This window comes from Lepisma saccharinum, chromosome 24, assembly GCF_977018435.1.
Source record: "Lepisma saccharinum chromosome 24, izLepSacc3.1, whole genome shotgun sequence".
NCBI classification, from domain to species: Eukaryota; Metazoa; Arthropoda; class Insecta; order Zygentoma; family Lepismatidae; genus Lepisma; species Lepisma saccharinum.
The window spans coordinates 50357411-50381504 of NC_139252.1; the positions used below are offsets into that span (position 1 = coordinate 50357411).

The window sequence follows — 24094 nt, forward strand, 5'->3', positions numbered from 1 at the left end:
ATTTCATACGAATAAGTACTAACCTCTGATTGTAAGTCCGTTGACTAGCTTCTTGTGATTGTGGGTGTGGATGTGGTTGTTGGACTCTATTTGCTGGAGGCACATAATCTATGAATGAAAACACAAAATTAGTGTTAATATATGTTCATTTGTTATTGAATTCGAATAATAATTTTTTGCATTATATTAGAATTTAAAATCACAGTTCCGCTCTATTGTCTCTGGCATTGGAGCAGAAATCTGAGATTTTTACACCAACCCCTAAAAATTCGAACAGGTGTTCTCGGGTTACCAGTCAGGTTAAATCAACATTAGCTTCCAATGTTTTGAGCGCATACATTGCTCTCATCTTCGGGGAATGTAAAAATGGAGGCCAGCGTAGGGTCTGAGTGCTCACTGATTTCCGACCACCTACCTAATACTTTGTTGGTCCACCTTTGGCTCGGCAGACAGCCTGGACGCAACGTGGCATGGATTCCACGAGGTGCTGGCGTGTCTCCACGGGGATCTGACACCATATATTCCTGATGGCACCCCATAACGAGGTAACTGACGTCTGTGCAGGATGCATGGTTCGAAGAGCTCGTTCCACAACATCCCACAGATGCTCTATGGTATTAAGATCGGGGAAGTTAGGGGGTGTGTTGCATCTTCTATGGAATGTTCCTCCGGTGAAGCAAGTACAGTCCCGCCTCGGTGGCACCGTGCATTGTCGTCCTGGAAAATGCCATCCCCGTGTGGGTAGAAGTGTTGCATTGTGGGGTGTAAGTTGTCCCCTAATACCTCCCGATACACAATGGATATCACACGGTGGTCCGTACACACCAATGGTCCCAGTCCATGTGAACAAAAGCAACCCCACACCATACAGCTGGCCCCACATGCCTGTACAGCATTCACCATGCAGGAAGGGTCCATAGCCTCATGCTGTTGGTGCCACACACGCACACGTCAATCACAGTGGTGTTGCAAAAACAGTGATTCATTGGACTAACACACCATTTTCCAATCGTCCACGGTCCAATCAGCATGCTCGTGGGCCAAAGCGAGATGAAGTCGGTGGTGATGCTTCGTGATGAGTGGGTCGTCTACTGTGGAATTTGATGCATGCCTGTGCACTGAACAGTTGCGTGGGATACAGGTGTTCTGCATCCCCTGTTGGTCCCGTAATTCCCGGGAACTGATGGTGTGTTCAGCTGTCACGAGCTGTTTAACTCGATGCCCCATTTTCTTGCCTCTCTGTACACCTTCACTACATTGGAACAGGAGCATCCGACCAGTGTCGCTGTCTGGGTTATTGATGCACCTGATGCTCGGGCACCCACAATCATGTCCTTTTGGAATGACGTTAAATACTCACCACCTCCCATTTTAACGTATGCTGTTCGACTAACAAGTATCATTGTGTCTATACATTCACCACAATACTTCCAGTCGGGGTGGTCATGTGATCAGAGCAACTGCTGGGCCGTTCCTTGTTGCTTGGAAGGGTAGTCTCAATTCAGTGAGCACTCAGTGTATATGGCTATGATGTGGCGGTGCTAGGATGCTGTCTTCCTATTGGCTCACTCTGGATCCTGGTGTTCTCAATGGTTGGTGTCATGTATTTATGGAGAAATGGGTTCCTCGCGTGACTGAGCTGAAGTACCACGTGCCTGTTGAGATTGGTGCTTTCCCATGAAATGGCTATGTTGGCTATTATTTTGGTGTAAGCAAATAAAATGCTGTGTCCCTTGGTGATGGTGTGTTCTGCACGTCCTGACTTCTCCGGTTGGAATAATCTGATATTGCGCTGATGTTCATTCCGTCGCTGTTCTATGGTGCGTCCTTTTTTTGGCCTATATATAGGGCCATTTTTACATTCCCTTAAGATGAGAACAATATATGCGCTCGATTTAACTTAACTGGTAACCTGATAATACCGGTTTGAATCACGATGCCAGGAAAGCTACAGTTCCTATGCCAAAAAAAATTATAAACAGGGTTCCACAGTATATGCCTTGTGCGGCAGTAACTAGTTGTAGAGTCTTGAGTGAAATGATCAATTGGAATGACTTACATTGTCAACTTACAATTAGTAATTTTGATAGCAATCTAATGATGGACGTGATCTCAGCTGATTATTTCATGAACAATCTACAAGATAGGTCTTTCAATACTCCAAATTTTATTTTGACTGAAGTAGCTTCACAGTAATCAAAAACTATTAAAAGATTTGATTTTTGATAGGTCTATCAAAGGACAATTAACCCTCTGTTGGCATGTGTGTTTCAGAGTAACACGGTTGGTATACATTTGAGCGTGGCTCTTACATATGAATTCCATGTTTTTTTGGCATTTTTTCAAATATAGTTTTACATTTATCACATTAAAAATAGTTTATAAATAAATATATATTGCCTAACATATATCACTTACATGTTAAAATTTATCTTATTTATTACATAATAACAAAATGATATTCTTTTATTGCAATATTACTGATTACGTAATGTCAGAGACAATTTACCACAGAAAAAAACAACAATTTTTATAATGTTATTTGGAATTAACTATTGATGTTAACTAATTTACACAACATTTGTAATAAATTCAATAATTTATTACATGTTGATGAGAGAGATGTACATTCTACTTTGTAGTTTTATCCCACCCAATATATAGAGGGAAAAGAATACGTAAAAATAGGCTCATCTTCACAAGGAATTTGATCTGTGTTGCTATCATTTTCGCTTTTCAGTAACTCCTCAACAACATTATGTGTACCCTGCTCTTTTTGTCATCACTCAGTTCAGCAAGCAATGCTCGGAACTGCCATTGTTCATTCATAACGAAAATCAGGTTTCAAAGTTAATTTAGCCAGAAATAATGACAGTAATAAGTGAATTAAGTCAAATAAAATAATTACCAAAGAATCAAATCAGAAAACAGTGATACAACATGAATTCAGGGTGCACAGAAATAAAATGTGTGTGCAAAAAATGGTTATGCGGTTGGTATACGTGCGAGCGTGGTACTCACAAAAGACGGACTGTCATGAAAATGACATGTCTGCGCAGACAGAGAACAATGCCACAACCTATAACTGGCGTCATCTGGTCATAGACATTCCAAGAAGTTGGAATTTTATAAATATTTTGAACACCTAAATGTAGCCTTTCTTTTTTTCTATGTTTGCTAGAAACATTGGTTGTTTATTTTATGTTACATAGAATTTAAGTGAAAAATACAGACTCAACTAGGCCTTGAGTCACCTTTAGCCTCTACCAACCGAGCCACTGAGTCAGCTACAGTTTCCATACTATTGCCAAGATGTGATCTGTTGGGCTGGAAAGAAACATTACTTGAATGTTCTAGCATGGGTTCTACAAGGTAAATTATATTTTTTATGTTGGAACATCCACAACAAAGAAAGGTGTTGTGATTGTTCACCGCAGCCCACAGTCTTGGGACATGCCACTGATCTTTGTCCTTTGATATGAAAGTGTTGCCAGACAGACAAACATAAACAGCTGACGTGAAAGCACATGCATGAATACACCTGAAGCTGATGAGAATAAATAAAGCGACAGTACCTTGCTTACCTGTTTGTGAATAGTCCATTGTTGAAAGTGTTGGGTGTGGCCTCGTGACCCTCTGTTTGATGGTCCCAGCATTTTCATTGGCGAAGGGCAAAGAATCCGATTCTGTACTGGAACTTGACTGAAATGGTAAACATTTGCAATTAATCACACATACTATTTACTCTGACTCCTAACTTTATTCTCTATATTGTGTCAGTTATCAGGGTGGCTACTATAGGAACATGATAAGATTCAAGAATAATTCCCAGATTTCAAGGTGAACTTTCCAAAAATTCAAGGGTACAAAATGGTGTTTTCTCTAGTTCAAACTTATGCATTACCATCTCTCACCACCCACGCACATACATACACACACACACACAAATATATCAACAATATATAAAGGGTCTGTGGATGCCAATGTATCAAAAAATTCTAATTCAATTAAATGATACACAGGGTGTAACAAAAATATATGTCAATACTTGGGGGACATATTCCTCACATGGAGACGATGAAATAATGTTATATGAACATGGGTCCGGAAATGCGTCATTGATGCATTAGAGTGCATTTTCGTAAACTCTGCACACTGTGTATGAGGCGAAAGCGGTGTAGTATGGAATGTCGAAAAAGCTGTCAGATGCCACATACCCTACATCTGAACTAGTGGGAAACATTGGTGTTGACCCCGGGCGAAATTGGGGGGGGGGGGGTCGAGAAACACATCGTAGTCGGGAAATGCTTTATTGACACGTTACAGTTCGTATGCTACATACTCGACCAGGGCTCGAACCTCTCAATTTTTAATTTACATTTCTACACAGTACATCCCTTGTGTGTACCAAATTGTAAAGTTTACATTTAGCCAATAATTTACATTTAGAGTATATTCTGTCATTGTCTTATAAACATACACATATAATTTACATGTTCTGGTTCTGTAAATATCCAATAAATGTTTTAATTATGGCCTCCCTGGTGGTGTAGTGGTAACGACATCACCTTGTAATTAAGTAGTCCCGTGTTCGATATCCAGTGGAGATACATATTGGTTCGGATCTCACTTTAAACTGTATATCCAGTCCCAATTAGTCTATCTGTACATAAAGTGGACATGAAACAACGTAACTCAGCATACATTAATTAATGACATTATTTAGTAGTCATGTTCAAGGACGAATTCAATTCTATATTGAATTGAGAGAATGTTGATATTGGTAAATTTTATGTCCCACTAGCAGTAAATCTAATGTAATAAAATTCAGTCGGAATGGGAACTCATGGCTCACAAACATGACAGGAACAGAAACTACGAAATGCTTCTGTAAGCAGATTTGCAATGTGGATTTTAATTAATATACATGGAGACATATTTGTACTTATTTTTACGAGCCATCTATTAGCTGACTTTGTAGATAAGTGCATTAAGTAGTCAAATGTTCTCTCTCACCACCAAAGCCCTGGGTTAGAGCCCTATAGGCATGGGTGTTCTTTGCCAGTGTCCTTGCCTCAATTTCATCCAATCATCATGCTTCCTTGTCATTGTGATTGTAGAGAAACTGGCAAAAAAGTGAAGGAAAATACCAAATAACAAAACTCTTGACATATATTACAAGAAATGTTAAACTCACCTTAAAACTTGCTTCGGAACCATTCCTGCTTTGGTGCAACATCCCGGAGACCAGATCCTGTTCCTGAAAATCAACAACACTACTTGAACTGGAAGAATGTGCTTCCCAGCCAGCTGCGGCCACCGTGGGAACACCGGGATGCAAAGGGTCCACCTGAAGGTTTTCAAACTGGTCTCGAAGTTCCGCCACCACGGTGTCCCCGTTCTGCCTGATGAGGTGCGGGGGAGGCGGCGGCAGGGGCATTTGATCGTGCAGTATCACCTCGTCACACTGCGTCGTCGGGAATGCCGGCAGGGAGGGTTCGCGTTCACTCAAATGACAGAGTCCACTTGGATTCGCACTTGCCTGCTTGCTTGGGTCCTTCTCGTTGTAGCTAGTACACTCACTATAGTCCACCTCGCCGGTTTTAGAATTGCGTCTCTTTGGTGGGGAAGGAGGAGGCATTTTCTTTGGTGTAGCACAGGTGTTCTTGTCACAGGGCACTTCGAAGCGAGCAAAGTACTTCTCTCGTTCTATAAGGTCCCTCGGTAAACTTTTTGTGTATCCCTGCACCGGAGGCTTCTCCGGGCCCATATTTCCCTCAATGTACAACCCGGTAACGTCAGTTCTGCTCTTTGCGGTAATTTTGGCCACCGGACGTGGCTTCACCATCCCTCTCGGACGTGGAAGTGTTCCTCCACCTTCATGTAATGTCACTACTTCATTTGTGGGTGTGATGTCTCCGTCGTCGTAACTCCTTGGTCTCCAGTTTCCGTGGAATGTGTGTACATCTCCGCTGAACGTATAGTGTGAATAACACCTTTCAGAATCCTCCAAACTTTCCAAGGACTTGCCACGACCTCCACGAATCTATAAGTACACACATTAAATAATTAATACCTGATTACCTGGACAAATTCAATAAACCTAATTACCTATAGATTCCTAAGCTCTCTACAGTTTTGTGTTTTACTGCAGTTTGCATGCTAAAAACTAAGCAGGATTCATCAGATATAAATTAGCATTGTTGCGAGTACTGTGAATTGTATTTTGGAATGAAAAAGACAATTTGGTATAGGTGTATTTGACTCTTTTTATGTATTAATGAATACGATAATCATGAGAGTTTGGTTGGGTTTAAGAAAAAACTTCACTTTACTGTATTGTACAAGAGGTTTCTGTATTGAAAAGGTATGAAATAAGCCGATCTGAAAATTTATCTCTCTTTTTGTTTCAAACATGAGAACAGGGTAATATTTTTAGCAGAAATGCCTCTAAAAGGTTTAGCACTGTGATGAACATATGAGGCTTGAATTTTGATTATTTTGTCCCATTGTCCCTTGGCTATCTGTCACCGTTTCCAATGCTACCACCGAAATGTATAAATCAACATCAAATTTAACTCTATGGATCAACTTTAACATTGTTTTCAATTTTGAGTGACAAATGCAATTTTTGCTTCAAGAGAACCATGTAGAATACAAAAACAGTCGTTGCCAATTGTATCAAAGCAATTCTACAGAATGTTTCTTCACTGTTCACTTCAATGCAATTTTAAGTGTAGTTCTAAGAAATATATATGCTTAGTACAAACTTTTGGCATGCCCTTGCATAATATCAGCTTTCAACAGTTCTGTGCATAACACTTCTATTCTGAACATAACATTTTTAAATGTCTTGACAATTTTGTATTATACTGACTCCAATTAATGAAAAACCTTCATAATATTTGTTACACAGTATGAGCATTTATAAGCTTGAAATTCATTTCAGTGGGATATGTAGATCTAAACAAGAATGGTACTCGCAGCACAGCCTTTAGTCGTGGGTAGAAAAATTGTCTTCATACATAAAAACTGAGACAACTAAGCTCACTTGAAACACTGCAGTTATTTAAAAAATGCAAAACCGGTTTTACAATAATCATTCACAATGACCTTGTTTTGTTTTTGAAAGATTCCTGTGATACACAGAATCAATATGAATATTTATATTAAAAAATGAAGTGGCCTATTCAGTAAATTACTTTTTGTGAAAAAGGAATTGCTATGTTGCAAATGAGCCAGTATGCACATATGGTGTTGTTGCACAGTCACGGACACTTTTGCTCTGTAACCATCTCACTGTGTTTCAATAGGATCGTTACAGCAAGTTGGTAACCTCACAACACAAAATTTCACATCCAGAAGGATATGTTTTGCTTCTTGTGGTCTTGTCTCCATGTGATGACCCCTCAAACAACAGTACTTTATTTATATCCTGTATGCAACATGCATTGTAGATTTGCAGTTGCCAGTGGCATTTATTTTTTGTCTGACAACATACTAAAATCTTTAGCATGCCACTGAGCAGACTCTGCCTGGAGTGTAAATACAGGGTTACCACAAAAGAACTACATGATTTCATTTATATATTATAGATACAGCATGAGACTCACAGTAATATAACTATTATGATTAGTTACCATGATAAAGATTTTAGTACACTGTCAGAGAAAAAATAAATTGCTTTGAATGATGTGATGTCAATACAAACCACACAAAGGCAAAACATGCTTTGTTCTACAGTTAGTAAAACATGCATAGTGATAATTATTTGTTACTTACTCATTAGTGTATTTTATTAATGCTTTAATATTAAATTTCTTACTTCGACATGACTACCCTGGATCAGTAAATCATATCTACATATCTGAATGCACACACACAGACTAGACATGATCCTATTGAGAAAGAAATACATTATCATATGTTTTCTTAATTTAGATGATGCATAATCTGGATTATACTATGTAGTAGGAAAGGAGGCTAACTGTATTTTTTTTTTTTTTGAAGCATTTATTTCCAGATGAGTAGGTTACGTTATTAACATAAGCTTACACCCTGAGCATAATTAAGCAATAAATGATTATATACATGTACATATTTGTGAATTTTATTAAGGAATATGGATGGCACTAGTGGCATATTTGGGGAGGTTGAGTGGTACCAAATTGTGTGTACATTGTTATGTATGAACTGCAATTGTACATCAGGACCATCAAAATATAAGCAAGATCCCTCTCAGGGGGAACCTAAAACTTGAATAAAAGATAAGGGTTCAGGAAAGTGTTCCCTTCAAGAAGTAATGAAGAGCCTGAAAGATGGGAGATTGTTTTAGTATCAATCGTGCTCTTTAAACATTTATTTGAAGCTAGCCCATCCTTTGTAAGTCTTTGATAAACAGTAAAGGACAACCCCCACACCCTCCCAAGAGTTAACGCCTTATTCTTTGTGTTCACTTGAGTTTCTGGTGTAAGTCCACTTTATGCACAGATAGGCCAATTCGGACAAGTGGAATTGGAACCACTATGTGCCCCCACCAGATACCGAACCTAAGACCCATTGTTTACAAGGTAACAACAGGAGGCTAATTAACACTTTATGACATCAATTTTTAATTGACAGCTCTTCAGTGAACATGGTGACTCCGTAAACTGATATTTAACCTGCTACTAGTGGTAGTTATTTTTGGTTTAGTTTTAGTAATGTCCGATTTCCTTCCTAGTTTTAAATTGGGAAGGACTCCTGCGTAGGCAAGTGGTTAGCACTCTCACCTTTGGTGTGAGAGGTCCCAGGTTCGATTCCCGGTGGGTGCCCCAAAAATTTCAGCGTTGACCCAGCGTCGTGAGGACAATTGGGAAGCTATTCAAGAAGTAGCAGGTTCCGGTCACGAAAGCCAGAATAACACTGGCGATGGGACCCGATGTGCTGACCCAATGAAAAGCCACTCTGGTAGGCCCCGCCCCTTCAAGGGCTGGTGCACCACGAAGCTTAGTTTAAATTGGGAAAAAATAATTTTCAGACAAAAGTTCAGCTCTGCAACCATACACTGAACCTAAATTTGTGAGCAGTGCCAATGTTTTACTGAGGGGCAAAACTCTGATCAAAGATTACTAACAATAAACATCAAGATTTATGATATTTCTTACTATTACGTTTATTGGATATAGGGTGTTTTCATGCCACAAGTGAGGGCACTCTTTGCACCTGACTCGTGAAGATACTGGGATAACACTTTGCAACACTGGTTTTTAATTGACAGCAAACATACATTAGCCTCCCTTCCTATCATATGGTAACATATCATTTCCTTATTTCACTAGGCTTTTTCTCTTCAAGATTTGAAAAATCTTGTGAGGTTGATGAGGAGGAGGTTTCCGGTACACATTTTATCCATGTAGGTTAGGTTGGGTATGTCCAGATGTGATTAACCAAAGTAAATGCATCGAAACGAAACAAAAACTAAACTATATAAAAATACAATAATCATAATAATAATAAAAATAAAGTGCACAGAAAAAAGGTCTACCTTGATGGGTACAATATCGGGGCAGTACATGGGCTGGAAATACATCTGTGGGGTGGTGCTTACGGGGCCAAATTCGAACGAATGACCTCGTACTCCGTCCACCTCCCATTGTTGGCCCATTGATGGCAATCGATGGAATGTGTGGAATGACGGAACACTGGGATAACATTCACTAATGGGTGAGTTGCCGCCGGTTGTGATCAGAACATCCTTGAAAAATTAGAGGTTAGGTGTAATTTTCCATGATTGGTCAATGAGGGTTATTAATATTTTTTCTATAAACAAATCTAAAAATGTGATGAAACGATACTAAAAACAAAAACATTCAACAGTTAATAAAAATACAACATAGAATTTTAAAAGCAATATACAGCAGAAATAGAGAAGACTGGTTGACCCATACAGATGAGACGAAGACTTTGGAGAAATAAGTGATATCAAATAGTACTGATTTTGAAAAAAATTCGAGACAAAAAAGCATGTTAGTAAAACTAGTCAAAAGATATTTCAGAGGAATATACAGATAAAAATCATTTTTCAACTAATGGATTGTTTTGTCTCAAGTTAACAATGGGGTGTTAATATACACAAAAAATAATTAATGTGTGATTAGTTAAAATATTATCAGTACACGCACAAAACACGTGCAGGACACAAAAAGGAAACCACTAAGAAAAATTAACACACAATAAATCAGCAATATAGCAACACAGGATTATTATAAAAACACACAATGTAAACTTACAACTTAAATTACTATTAACTATGCTAAATTTAAGTAGATAAAACATTTGTTACATATGCCAAGTTAGAAAAATTAGAACCTTGATACAAAATTAGCCTAAGAAAGCACAGTGCAAAAATATGAAAATATAGTGCTCAATAAAATTACAAAACATGCAGGCATGTTTATTTTTTGTATGTGCATAATAGTAATAAAAGTAATTAACAGGAAGGTGATTTCTTAACAGGTGAATTTTTGTATCTGGCACACACTACAATATGAAATATAGAAATTGTGCACACAATGCAAAGTGTAACTCTGTAGTGTTTATGAATGTTTCATTTAATGAAAGCTAAGTGCATATTTCATACTCTGGATCAGTTGTACTTCTTTGAAAGAAAAAGGACCAGCGCTGAAGATTAAGTGTTAATTCTGTGTACATTTTCTTAACTAATATGAAATGTTCAAAACTTCAAAAAGTTGTTTGACACCAACTGAATCTAAACAATCAAAGGAATCTTTACCATAGCTCTTATTTACAAATACAAAACTCTAATCTCTTGTTGTTTTTTACTACCATTATTCACTGTGAAAGGTCAATGTACAGTTGACCTCTGTGGCACAGTGGTTAGCGGTCCCAGGTTCGAATCCTGGTCTGGGCATGGGTGTTCTTTGCGAGTGTCCATTCATCAATTTCATCATATCATCACTCATCCCTATCTTCGCAAATTTGCCAAAAGTGGCACAAAAAGCGAGGTAAAAATTAAACAAATCAATGAAAATTATACTGAAGGATGATAAAACTCTGCGAGGGCAAAAAAATCATGATCTCTGTTATTTTTAAATGTTATGAATTTTGTTGATAAAATAGTATCATAAACAAAAGAGACAATTTGAAATTTCCCCATGAAAAATTGCAATTATCTGAAATGTGGAAGGTTGTGGATTCAATTTGTTTTTGTACGACACTTTTCTTCCTCTCTAAGCCAATCACAAATGTGTGGATGAATGCTGAATTGATTAAATGGATAAAGTAACGAATACTATGAAATGACCCGGAATTTGCACTTTTAATCCTGTGGCTCGTAGCTTCCTATGCTAACCACTTCACCAGATAGGTTCTGGGTTCATGGTTAGGGTGACCATACATCCCATTTTGACCGGGACAGTCCCGTTTCAGAGACATGTCCTGGTAGTCCTGTCAATATTATATAAAACAAACCTCTTTGTCCCGTTTTATAGAAGTGTAGAGGTTAGGTTAAAAACCAAGTGTAAATTTAAGAATTCTTAGCATGAAGTGTCTTAAAAAGAATGAATTCCTGTGTCTTGACAGAAATTCAAAAGACAAATCCTGCATTTTGTGTTAGATATGTAAGGTAAGTTTTTCGGGGAGTTTTATTAATGGTTAATGAAGAATATTTTTTTCTCTCAAGAAGATTGGATCTTCTGATAAATCCTTCTGGCATTCCTCAACTTCAGCGTAAGACTAACATCAGAGGTTGATCAGAACATACCAGAAACACTAGGTAAGTCATACCTAGATTATAAACATTAATAGCTCTTGACAACGGAAGATCATATTTTATATAGATATTGTTCATGATGTGTCATTTATGTGATCCATACTTTAATAAATAATACGTTAATAATAACAATAATTTTATAATTAGGTCTAACCGATTTTGCAGGTGGGGGGTAAAGTGACTGCCTTTGGGATGTCCCGTTTTTGGGTCAAAATATTATGGTCACCACCCTACTCATGGTTAAGTAATAGCACAGTTTGTGTCTTTCAAGCAAGCCAGTAGGGTAATACTAATCTAACACTAAATGAAACAGCCTAGCTTTTTAAGAGCGGAACAAGCTACTTCATTTAAAGCAGCATCTTCATGATGCTAGCTCAACCAAAAACTTTTCGGGCCTTGCCCAGGAATTGAACAGCTTGATCAAAAAGTGAGAGAGCTTACCATTGGGCTATGTGACAGCCCACTAGGGCGACGTTGGATTCTTTATCTTTTAGCCTAGTCTCGTACTATTCATAATCAGACTTTGGTTTCACAGAGAATATGAACAACCATTGTTACTTGGAATCTAACTAAAGTCTGCTTAATTACAAAGCTCTTTAATCTGTACGTATGAAGGGAGAGGAGCTGTATAGGTAAAGTTACCACTAAAATAACAGCCTAACCAAAAAAAAGAAATGTGGATAATAATTAAGGTGGATCAATTACTGCAGTATACTACTGGAACATTTAATGAGTTTTCGTTGTTTCTCCTTACAATTTAAGTTGTATTTTTTTTCTAGGTGGCATTTTAAAAAGCAATCAAGCATGTACAGCAAAGAATGAGATCACTGACTAGAACTAATGATATCTAATAGCAGAAAAATGAGTGTACAGTATTTACATCTGCATGAAAAAGGTGTTTGCTAGCTCTATGAATTTAAACCTGTTATAATATTTTATTTTTTGCAATTCAGAACAAAGCAGATATAGAATAACGTTGCACTATATATACAGGATCACAAAAGAAAGAAGCACAAATTTTGCAGTAATTATATTTCATAAATTAACTTACTGACTATTTCAACTCTACCTAACATGCTACAGGTAAAACTATTTTTTTAAAAAAAGATTTAAAGTTACTTGTGCATTATTGGTAGTTAGGCAACATAACCTCACTCATACAAAATGGATTATGTCAAACGATGACTATTGTCATGTTTGTTTGTATTTTTGTTATTTAGCGTCACTTTTCTGCCACTTCTGGCTAATCACGATGATGATCAGTGATAAGTGTGAACTTCGGTGATGTGATTCAAAGTTGGCGGCATATATGTTAAGCACAAATTCGATTTCATTACCAAATAAGTGGAAAATTGGTTGCTATTTTGCGATGTATAGGTGGGGGATTGACAGATGATATTAAAAACATAGTGTTTATTTCATTGGTACTGAAACCAAAAGAATTTTGTTGAATCCTCATCATCGTGATTAAACCAAGAGGTAGAAGAGCAACGTTAAAAACAAAAACTTCGTTAATATTTTTTAAACTTGTTATTATTGTCCTTTGATGAAGAGGTGATAAGCAAGTACACACAACAATATAATCAGGGTTATGTTCCTAAACTGCAGTCTCATGTTAGGGATTGTGAACCACTGATGTTGGTGAGCACAGTCCACTCTGAAAAGCTACTTTAGTGGAGCTGTCTATCCACGAACAGTGAAACAGGACAGGTTTGAGGCACGAAAACGCAATGAACTGGACAAATTATGCTACTGGTATGCAAAAGAATGGGAAAATCCTGGAAAACTGTAAATTATATTTACACACACTTATGATTTTTAATTTTAAAAATTGTTTGCAGCATTTAATAAATGCACATTAAGTAGTACACTTTGTCACTGTAATGACACAATTTGAAGTCTTGGTCACATTAATTTTTTAGTCATTTCTGAAGTTCTCCCTTCCCCTACATAGAATTTGAACACTGTCTGCAACATGATGGAATGAAGTGATAATGAGTTTTAACAATACTAGGCTACATTCATGATATTTTATGCAAACCGGTTATAGTGTAATCAAATAAAATTAGTATGTTTTGTATTTAACATGCAGTGCAATAGAAAAACCATAGCAGATATTTCTCTGGCAAAAGTGAAAACCAAAATGTCTTGCTTTTTGATTATAACTGAAAATACACCAAAAAAGCACGTTCTATTAAATTTGTCAAGAAAAGCAAAGTTTCAACTCATTACAGTCTATACTTTGTACGTAAACTTGTAAAGATGGACCACCCAACAATAGCAAAAACTAACTTAAAATCAAGCTTTGCAGTAGGTAATTTCAAACAACCGTAATGGGTAAAAAAGTGGACAAAATCTGACGACGGGTGCACAAATCTTACCTGAGTCTGGGATATCTGATTTAACCTTGGATCTGTAGCTAAAGGGAACCGTTTTCCGGCTTGTATGTCTTTGACGCGTTTGATGGCCAAAAGAATTTTCTTTTGGTGACCCAACTTAACGATGCCGATGTCCTCCAGGTCCTCCCATGTGAGCTGGGTGACGTCTTCTACCGTCTGATAACCTTGCTGGTGGAGAGCCGGTAAGTAGTCCTCTAACCTGAGTATTCGCAACCATTCGTCAATCGAACCCTTGGAACAGAAAGAATTACTATTATTAATGAGAACAGTAACAAATGTAACCATGGATACATTAAAATTAATAGCATTTCTGGAGTTCATTCACATTCTTATGCCAACCTCCATAGCAGGTAAGCACAGTGCACTATGATGCCAGACGGTTCTGGGTTTGAATCCCAGACTCTGTAAGTGTTCCTTCATCAATTTCATAAATCATCATTATCTTCACGATTAGCCAAAATTGGCAGAAAAGCAGAGCAAAATAAACAAGTTGATCGATCAATATTCTTATGAAACAAGTGATGATACCAAAAGTAACAGAAAAGATAAAGGGAAATATATTGAGAAAACTGATGAGTTCTGTTAACATACTGAGCCATTGATTGCTGGCACTATTGCTGTCATTCTAGCGGAAAATAGATCGCTCCTTTTTACACTGTAAGTTGTGTTTTAGACAGTAATTAATGACATTTTGCTGCCTCTTATCCACAATATATGTTCTGGGGTGACGCAAACGAGGTGGTATTTTTTTCAGGGGTGCCACAAATGACGCATTTCCACACAAAAAAAAAAAAAAAAAAAAGTAGCTGTTAGCTGCAATATATAACTGACACATATATGTCAGTTATCTGGATATTAGAATTATTAAGATACTAATGAAATAAATTACATGGATACCTATACTGTGATATAAAGATATTTATAATCTACATTATCCGTATTTAAAAACCTCCTGCAAAAGTAAGCGTTATTGTCGATTTTTTTAATGCTGTTGCCACATTCAAAATTTACCTCAAAATGCTGAGAAGAAATGTAGCTGTAGCGAAATTTTTGCTAAAACTACAGGAATTTTGTAGCTTTGGTACCGCTACAACTACAATTTTCAAAATGTAGCGCAGCTACAGCTACAAATTTGGTAGCTAGCTACAGTAGCACTACTACAAGTAGCATGCGACTTTCGACCACTGCTATTAACCCATTCAGCTTTAAAAAAATGACCAAGATAATATCAGAGGCGAGTTATATTTAGTTCATTTTTTTTTTGGTATACTTACAGGAATATATTCAGGTAATCCATCAGATATATTCAGTTGAGCTATTTCCGCTTTTAACTTTTTCCGATGATTCGGCTTCTTAATTCCTATGGCTGTGAGGTCCTGTGGACAAAAGGGAAGAAAATATAATTGAAGATTTATGTTCATGCATGGATCCAATTTGACATGCACACAAAAATAAATTTAGGCACATTGAAACATAGCAACACCATTAAATTGTGAGGTGTCACGAGTGGTGAAGTGGCAATTCTTTGACTAGCTGGTTTTTATTTGACCCAATTCCAACATCATTCAATGTCCTAAACAAATTACACAATATATGGCTTTCAGCACAGATGGCAATAGTTAATGAATAATGTAGACACTAGCAACAATGAAGCTAGTTAAATGTTAAATGCCTTCATTTCATCTTGTTAAATATTACAAAACATAATGCGTAAGCATTTAATTGCCTTTATTTTATTTAGAAAATGTAGTTTAAATAAAATTTGCAATAAAGCAACTAAGGGAAATTAATGTGAGAACTCTGGTAAAAGAATCGAGTGGAGTGTAGCAGTGCATGGTGCAGAAACCTGGATAAGGAAAAGTGGCAAGCAGCCTTCAATGTGGTTACAACTAGGAATAATAGTACATGCGAAATCGACAGACAAAGAACTGAGCTGGATAGAGTTGGTGGAAATACTAATACTGGAAGGAGAATAAAATTGGAGAGTGGTTGAGAAGATGCATTAGAAGGAATGGTTGACAAGGGGGGGGGGGAGTTACTTATGGATGTTTTGTATTTTTTTTTTTGTAAAAATTTTAGGTTTCAGAATATCTACTCGGAATTAGTCAGCTATCAACTCTTAACATGTATTTAAATTTTCTTTTTTTAAAAAATGAACATTACAAAGTAACTAGGACCAGCAACCATTTTCATCCTGAAAACCTTGCATTTTACTACTTACACTGGCATAGTTTCATTCATAGAACAGCGCCTTTCTACATATGCATTTGTAATGGTTTTAACCAATTCATGTAACATTTCAAGAAGAATAGTGTGTGTTATTAGTGTCTTTGCTTCATAATAGGATACTTAAGTCTATAAGGAATCCTCCAAAGATATTTTTTTCTACATCAGGATTATTATTATTATTAAACATTGTCAGACAAAATTAATCCTGACACTTGTTTTTATCTTACCTCGGGTGTCATCCGAGAAATTGTTGGCATATCATAGCCTGCAGAAGCGAAGAGAGGAAAGTATTCTTCGAATCCCAGATCCATCAACCAGGCGTGTATGATGTCCTGGTCCTGAAACAGGTAGAAAGCAAAAATTAAAACAACTTCTCCTATCAGCGAAAGCAGTGTTCATATCTATTTTTACATCTAGAGTAGTTGTGGCATGGATTTAATCAGTAACTAAAGGCTTATTCAATTCACACTATGCACAAAGACAAGAGGGTGTCAAGAGACAGGGAGTTGGGTTACATCTCCTAAAAATATCTTCAAATGACTGCGCCAGGAAAAAAAATGAGGGAGGTGGGAATAGTCTCCTGGGCAGTCCATACATTACACTGTTAAATACTACACAAAAATGCAAAATTTGAGCCAAACGGACATTTATTATGTAAACTATCTCGTTTGGTGATAAAGGGGGCTGAGTAACCGATCCTGTGTTCTTCATTAATATATATATATATATATATATATATATATACGTATATATCGTATATACGTATATATCGAACTTCAAGGTAGTACGGGCCAGTCTCTTTCGTGTTCGGGAATTTTCGTGTGACGTTGGTGGAGGCATCACACTTTTGGACGAAACAACAGTTTTAGAGTGCCCATCTTTCTAATTAAGTCTGCCCAAGTGCAAGTGAACTCATATGTCGGAAAAATTATTGCAGAAAGTTATTAAAATTATAATAATATTGTTATTCAGTGTGTCAAGCGCAAGTGACGTCATGTTACGGCGTTCCCTAAATACGGATTCTCCTATAGAAATGCTAACTTGATCGTACTGCTGCTGGAACCCGGATTACCATGCTTCTGCGCAAGTAGCTTTCAATTGAGTCAATTTGGTTCAACAGAAAGTGAACATCAACCTCATAAACCTTACTGATTGCAACCAATATGATAAATTACCTTCCTGTGAAGGTAGATAAATTGAATCACCAAGATTGAGGCAAATGACAGACATCGCATGTTTACTGTACAGAATGAGGGCGCTTCGGTCGTAACTGACTGGGAAGATGTCTTTACATGTGCGTTATTCTTTTATTTGCAGCTTTTCTATTCGTACTAACATGCATATGCCACTTTCCGGTTTGATGACCTTCTGCCAGTTTTCTTTTTTACCACAGGCAAACTACCAGTCCACTTTAAATCGACACGCTAAGCTTCCAATTCCTCGTTTGATCGAGTTTTGCAAGGAAAATAATTGATCCACTTTCCTGGGAAGGAAACACTAACTTTTTACGTTTCAGCTTATAACAAGGTTTCACCACAATAGTAGGTCTGTCATGACGTGAATTTATTACTGGTTTGTTCCTAGACCAAATTTAACCTTAATCGTCGTTTTTAATCCACTTTCTATGGATAAATATAACCGGTTCAGAATCGTATTACAAGCGTAACGGTAAACAAGCATTCTATCGACTGAACAAAACCTCTCGCTCGCTTGCTTGAACTCGTGGAGCAGGAAGATCATTGGCATCAAAACAAGGCAGCTCATCTGCATTCTCAGTCAACTGTCGAAGACAACGTGAGGGAAGAAAACTGTCATGAATATTCCGAAACGAAGCTGCCACATGGAGCGCGCCTGTTATTAAGACTATGCGACCATGTTTCAAAACGTTGTAACGTATCGTTTTACAAAGAAGATGCACGTATACTACGAGAACTTATTTATTCCCAAGGCCGCAATTACAGACAAAACATGCTTACCTAACGCATTGGAAGATACTTATAGGAAAATAGATTATGCGAGGTTCTATAACCAACTTTTCCTGCGTCTGGATAAAACTTGGACCAAGTTTTGTGAAACAAAGTTACCGAATTCCAGTGAAACAAGGACCGAAGCGACACCGAACCCTCAGTGATCAATTGAACATTTGAACCGAAGCGACGCGATAACCTGCACGTGTTGCTCGGACCGGGTCGCCTCGATCTGTTGTTCGGTAAATGTTAGTGTTGGGCGATATAAGTATATCGTGGAGACATATCACGATACGGACAAAATATCGTATCGTCTGTGACGATATTTTCTTGACAATATCGTTCATCCCTAGTAAATGTAGATGTTTTGCTTTAGGGAGATTTCAGACCGAAACGACACGCGACATATGTCACTTGGAAACAGGGTTGGCAATTTTTTTTTACAAAAGAAACAAAACAGTTTTTTTTGTTTTAAACATGTTTTAAATGTTTTAATCAGTGTTTTAAACAAATAGATCATTTAAAACATAATGCGAAGAAGACTTATTTTCTAAGAATGATGATGATAAAGAATCTCCTGATAATCCAAGGATGAACTGTGTTCGTATAATAATAAGGTAAACGCTTGACTGACTAACTTCCTAAAATACATATTTATGTTAGTCTTAAATCTCGCATGTTAGCTGTTCGAGAACCCTTCAAATAAACCACAGTTGCCAGGTCCCACTCAGTCCACGTGGTAGCAGCTGCTCTGCCAGTGCTTTTTTTAAATATATTTTATCGTGAGTGTAACTAAATGTTGACATTAACAACTATGTGCAGTATGTTAAGTAATGAACAAAACTGTTTTATCCACATAGTATTCAATTTCAAATATGTTTTAACACTTGCAAAAAAAAAAAATAATATAAAAAACCTGGCGTTTTAAAAACGTGGCCCACGGTATGTTTATTTGTTAATTGATGTACATTTTCAGTCACTGAACAGATTTCTATGCACAATAAACAAAATTAGACGGATTGAATGAAAAGGCAAAGTTACAAAATCTCGAATAACCACAAACTATCAAACATCAAGTATCAAAATGTGTTTTAAACAAGTCTGAAAAAAACTTGTTTTAAACATTTGCGAAACAAAACAAAGCCGTGTGTTTTAAAAGTTTGAAACAAGTTGTTTACAACACTTTTGCTTTAAACATGCCAACCCTGCTTGGAAACTAGCCAATCAGCAGCGATGTTCACACCATAGCAGCACGACAGGCCGCACAGGCCTTTGTTTAATTCGTGAAATCTTGAAGCAACACTGAAATATCTCTTAAATTAATTTTTACCCCAAAAATAGCTTTTTTATGTAACAACTGAAGTTTTATCATCCCCGCTCATTTCTTGCAGTTTAGGCCACTTTCAGGCTCAAATTACATATAAGTAAGCAATTTCCAAAGTGTCCACAAGTTTGTTTTTTTTTGTTTTTTTTTAAAGTTCATTTCTATGCATTTGTTTGGCTTACCAGTAACTGACCACGACGAAAATATATTCTATGTGCGCGCGAAAGCTCGTTTTGCAGTTGCGGTGGGTGAACAGAACACGATATCGGCAAACATAAAACAAAGGGTGCTTAATACGAACCCCAGGTGGCAATTCGAAACTCATCAGAAGCGACATGTTCATCTTTCGAGTGCGAGACAGATGGCGCTGACGACAACAATGAGTGCGGTTGCCATGGCGATTATTGTGTACGCAACATCATGGACGGGACGCCCATTCAGGGAGTCGGGAGTGGAGGTCTGTGTCCCCCATTATACACGCTTTTTTCATGTCCAGCAGAAACGCTGGAACGCACAATAAGCTCTTCACTAGCTTCGTTCCCGAACAACAAACTGATGCGCCTGACACTCGCTGCTAGCGTTGGTTATGATCTGAGGTCGGAAATATACAAAAATTGAAAAGTCATAATTTTGTCGGGGCCTTGAAGTCAATGGTATACTTAATGGTAGGCGTTATTCTCAAATTAGAACCGGAAAACGCTGATTCAATTATCATTTTAAATCTTTTGTGGAAAGGACGTATTTAGGGGGGGGGGGTCCCAAGTACACTAATTAAATAATGAGAATATACTTATTTAGTATTCCCGCCGAATTTATTGGAAAGCAAGGATTATATTACGAACATATGGCTTCGAATGACAAATACCGAAGTAGATTTTTGCACAAAACTACTTATAATAATATGCACAAATATTAAATTATTAATAAGGAACTTCTCGTCAACTGGATCTAACATCCTCTTTTGTTATTCAATAACTATTTATCTATTTTACATAAATTTCCTTGTCAGGCCAGTTGTTTTTATACAAATTTTGACAATAGCGATTTAATTCCATCGTTAATTATTGTAAGGACCTGATAATTACAAGTAAGACCGGTACGCATCTTCATTGCTTGCAACCCCCTAGAGAAACCATGCGGACGCCTTTGGATACAGCCAAGTAAACTTTCATTTTTGCGGGCCCTGGACGATATTCCCCCACCCCGTGTCTTTCTGCAATGGTATCTACGGAATGTCAACTTTTCGGTGCGCGCTACCATTCCAAGTATGAAGGCCTATTTGTGTTACAGGAGCAACCTATCGAACCTGCTGCTGTGTACAATGGAGTCCAATAGTGTGACGTCACAGCAGACGACGCGCTGGGACTGAGTCTAAACAAATAAACACGTGCTTTTCTTCCTATCCAAGTCAATGCTATTTTCCTTCGGAAGGATTAGCTTTAATTATTGTGACAGCAGTTACGAAACAAAATTGTGATGTGCATCGTAGGTCAATGTAAAGATGAGATTTCGGAGAATACGTCTATATAACATATACCTTACATATGAGAATGTAAAGAGTAAATGGGAGTAGGAAATCGAGTAAAGCGAATGCTCTAAAAGAATCTCAGCCAATGGGCGTCGTCGGTTCAATCGCCTGAGGCTGCTGGTTTCCCATCATCCATAGCGGCAGCGTGGCCGACTTGAGATCGGGTGAACGTCGGATCGGCTTCGGCTGTGCTCGGAACTGGAACGTTATGAAAATGCATGATTTTCTTACTCTGGTTATTCATTACCTTATTCTCTGTAAGGTATGTGTGATATATAGTCGTATTCTCCGAAATCTCATCTTTACATTGATGTACGATACGCATCATAATTTTGTTTCATAACTGCTGTCACAATAATTAAAGATACCCCTTCCCAAGGAAAATGGCATTGATTTGAATAGGAAGAAAACACGTTTTCTCGTTGTGTAGACTCAGTTCCAGCTCGTCGTCTACTTGTGACGTCACCACTAATGGACTCCATTGGTCGTTCGCACCATTGTCCATTTTGCTCTATTGCAGATACACGCCTCCAACGTATCAAAGCCAATCAGGCAGAAAAAAATTAGCCAAAACCTATGGTGGGGGTACATTAGACCTTTAGTTAACGACTAAGGGGTACAATGAAAAAAAGTTAACGACTAAGGGATACAATGGGAAAAAGTTAACGACTAAGGGGTACAATGGGGAAAAAGTTAACGACTAAGGGGTACAATGGGAAAAAGTTTCACGACCCGCTGTTCTAGAGCATTCAAGCACACGCGTAATTTGCCTACTTAAATAGGTAAACGGGCATGCAGTTAAATGTTTGAGAGTTCTTGCAGAACTTGAGGGGTAGGTTCTGTTTAAGATCTCTGGGAGAACTTCATATCCTTGTGGGTGCTGATAAAACACTAAAACTGTGTTTACTTGAAGAATGCCCGTACTTCATTGAACCCAAGATTAGCGTTCTCGCCTTTCGTGCGAGCGATCCCAGGTTCGATTCCCGGTGAAAGCACCAAAATTTGGTGCTGGACCAACTTCATGAGAACAATTAGGGAACGACTTGAAATGAAGAAATAGCGGTCTCCGCTCTAGAAACACCGATAAATCGCGGCGATGAAATTGGATGCGGATAATGAAAAGCCGCCAGGTGAATTTTGGATTTCTAAGCGGAGTTCAGCGGCTTTTAAGTTGATCGCTCTGAAAGAGTTGAATGGTGATTAGGTAAATACGAGTACGAAAAAAAAGGCAAGTCATCAATAACATTAAGCTGATTTAAAATTTTCATGGATGCTACACTGCCTCGGGAAACTGTGGAGAAAGGCCGCGCATGACGGTAGAGGAGAGAAAGTGAGTGGGCGGAGCAAAGCAGTGTGCGCTGCTGCATACGGCTGGTAGCTATACAGCGTTTTCCCCTCCATGCACTTAGTTCCCCTTCTGTGGTAATTGGTCAAACCCTCTCGAGTCACAAGTTGAGCAGAGATTTGTTTTCGCTCGCTTGCTCCATAGGTTCCCGGGACAGAGTGTATATATTTTAAAAGACTTCTCTTATATTGCATTTGAGCAACCTCGATCACAGTGTTTAATTTGGCACTTCAGATCTATCGTAAGGAAACTTTGGAAAATACATTCCTCGTGGTTGATGTGGAAGGGAGGAGATAACTTCCACTTAAGTTTTTCCAAAGATAAGTCAACACAAGTAAAGCATGTGCGAGAATCTAATTGTGTTAAAAATTACAGTATAATACAATTATTCTTCAGAAAAAAACAGAACTTCCGTGACGTCATCTAAGAGTGTTCGTTTAATATCTCTGATGGATTCACCTTTCATAATTCACCTTGTCTCTCAAACGAGCAAATCTAAAAAAAGATGCACAGAATGAATTAGGACTCCAATCGTAAATAAATAGAACATTGCACAACTGTTGAAATCTGGTAAAAGCATCATGGCATAATCCAAAGTCTGGGTCTTCCATGTATGGAAGTTGTAAACGTTTTGTCGTGGCCTTGACAGACTGCAGTCTCAGGGTGCCGTCAATGTCTGCGTTATGATAACAAGCCATACAATCTACGATCTGCGAACAAATTTAAGTGTTTCGAAAATATCTCGGATCCTTTTTGTCACTCAATGTTTCGACTGTATGGTATGTGTTTGTTTTTCCACATTGGTTCGGGAGTTAACGTTACACAGGAACTATTCGTAACGAACTAATAAAACACTACTTGGACAGTACGATTGAAATTCTTTGTAGGGTGATCAGAGTCATGGAAAAATGCAACTACACAAAATGTCCGTCGTCATGTTCGCCCGCTTTATCTTGCACAATTCGAGGTTCAAGAAACGAACCAAATCGTGAAGAACAGGTTAACAGACAACTTCTTACGCCTACGTGATTTCAAGGTATGGAGTTGCATTGGTGCTGGTACAGAAGTTTTCACCTGATTTGTAGTCGTTTAATTTCTTGAGTCTCCCATTGCATTATATGGAGTGAATGAATGCGGTGAAGGACAATTTGCCTGATGATTGCACTCTACATGTTGGGTTATTGACTGTGCAGTTCAGTTCTGCAAGCGATGATTAAAAACTTCATTTTATACCGGGTCTGGGGCCTCGCTCTTGCCTAAGTTACTCGTATATTTACTATCGGTGTAAAAAAGGTTTTCTCTATTATACAGGGTGGTCCAAAAAGATGTTACCACTTATATGGGAGGTTGGGTTATTGATATTTATTGATGTTATCACTTATTTGGGAGGTTGAGTTAGAGTACGCGATTCACCAAAATTGAATGTCTGGTGTGGTATCTCAAAACTGGGTATTGTGGGTCCATTCTTTTTATGCAGATACCGTTACTGGAATGTGCCATGTTGCGCACATTCATGGAAGACAACATCC

General features: G+C 37.8%; 1 protein-coding gene across 6 annotated transcripts in view; it reads right to left on the minus strand.

Annotated features, from left to right (window-relative positions):
• LOC145978225 (uncharacterized) overlaps positions 1–24094 on the minus strand; it is a 323131-nt gene that overhangs the window by 12653 nt on the left and 286384 nt on the right. For 4 of the 6 annotated variants that reach the window (XM_083110697.1, XM_083110694.1, XM_083110695.1 and 1 more), the window contains exons 6-12: positions 16629–16739; positions 15447–15548; positions 14155–14403; positions 9527–9736; positions 5198–6046; positions 3576–3702; positions 24–108 (exon numbers count right to left, since the gene is read on the minus strand). In XM_083110697.1, coding sequence (XP_082966823.1) covers positions 24–108; positions 3576–3702; positions 5198–6046; positions 9527–9736; positions 14155–14403; positions 15447–15548; positions 16629–16739 — 1733 coding nt within the window. The remainder of the gene's footprint in view (positions 1–23; positions 109–3575; positions 3703–5197; positions 6047–9526; positions 9737–14154; positions 14404–15446; positions 15549–16628; positions 16740–24094) is intronic. The other 2 variants (XM_083110692.1, XM_083110693.1) reach the window with 2 other exon arrangements.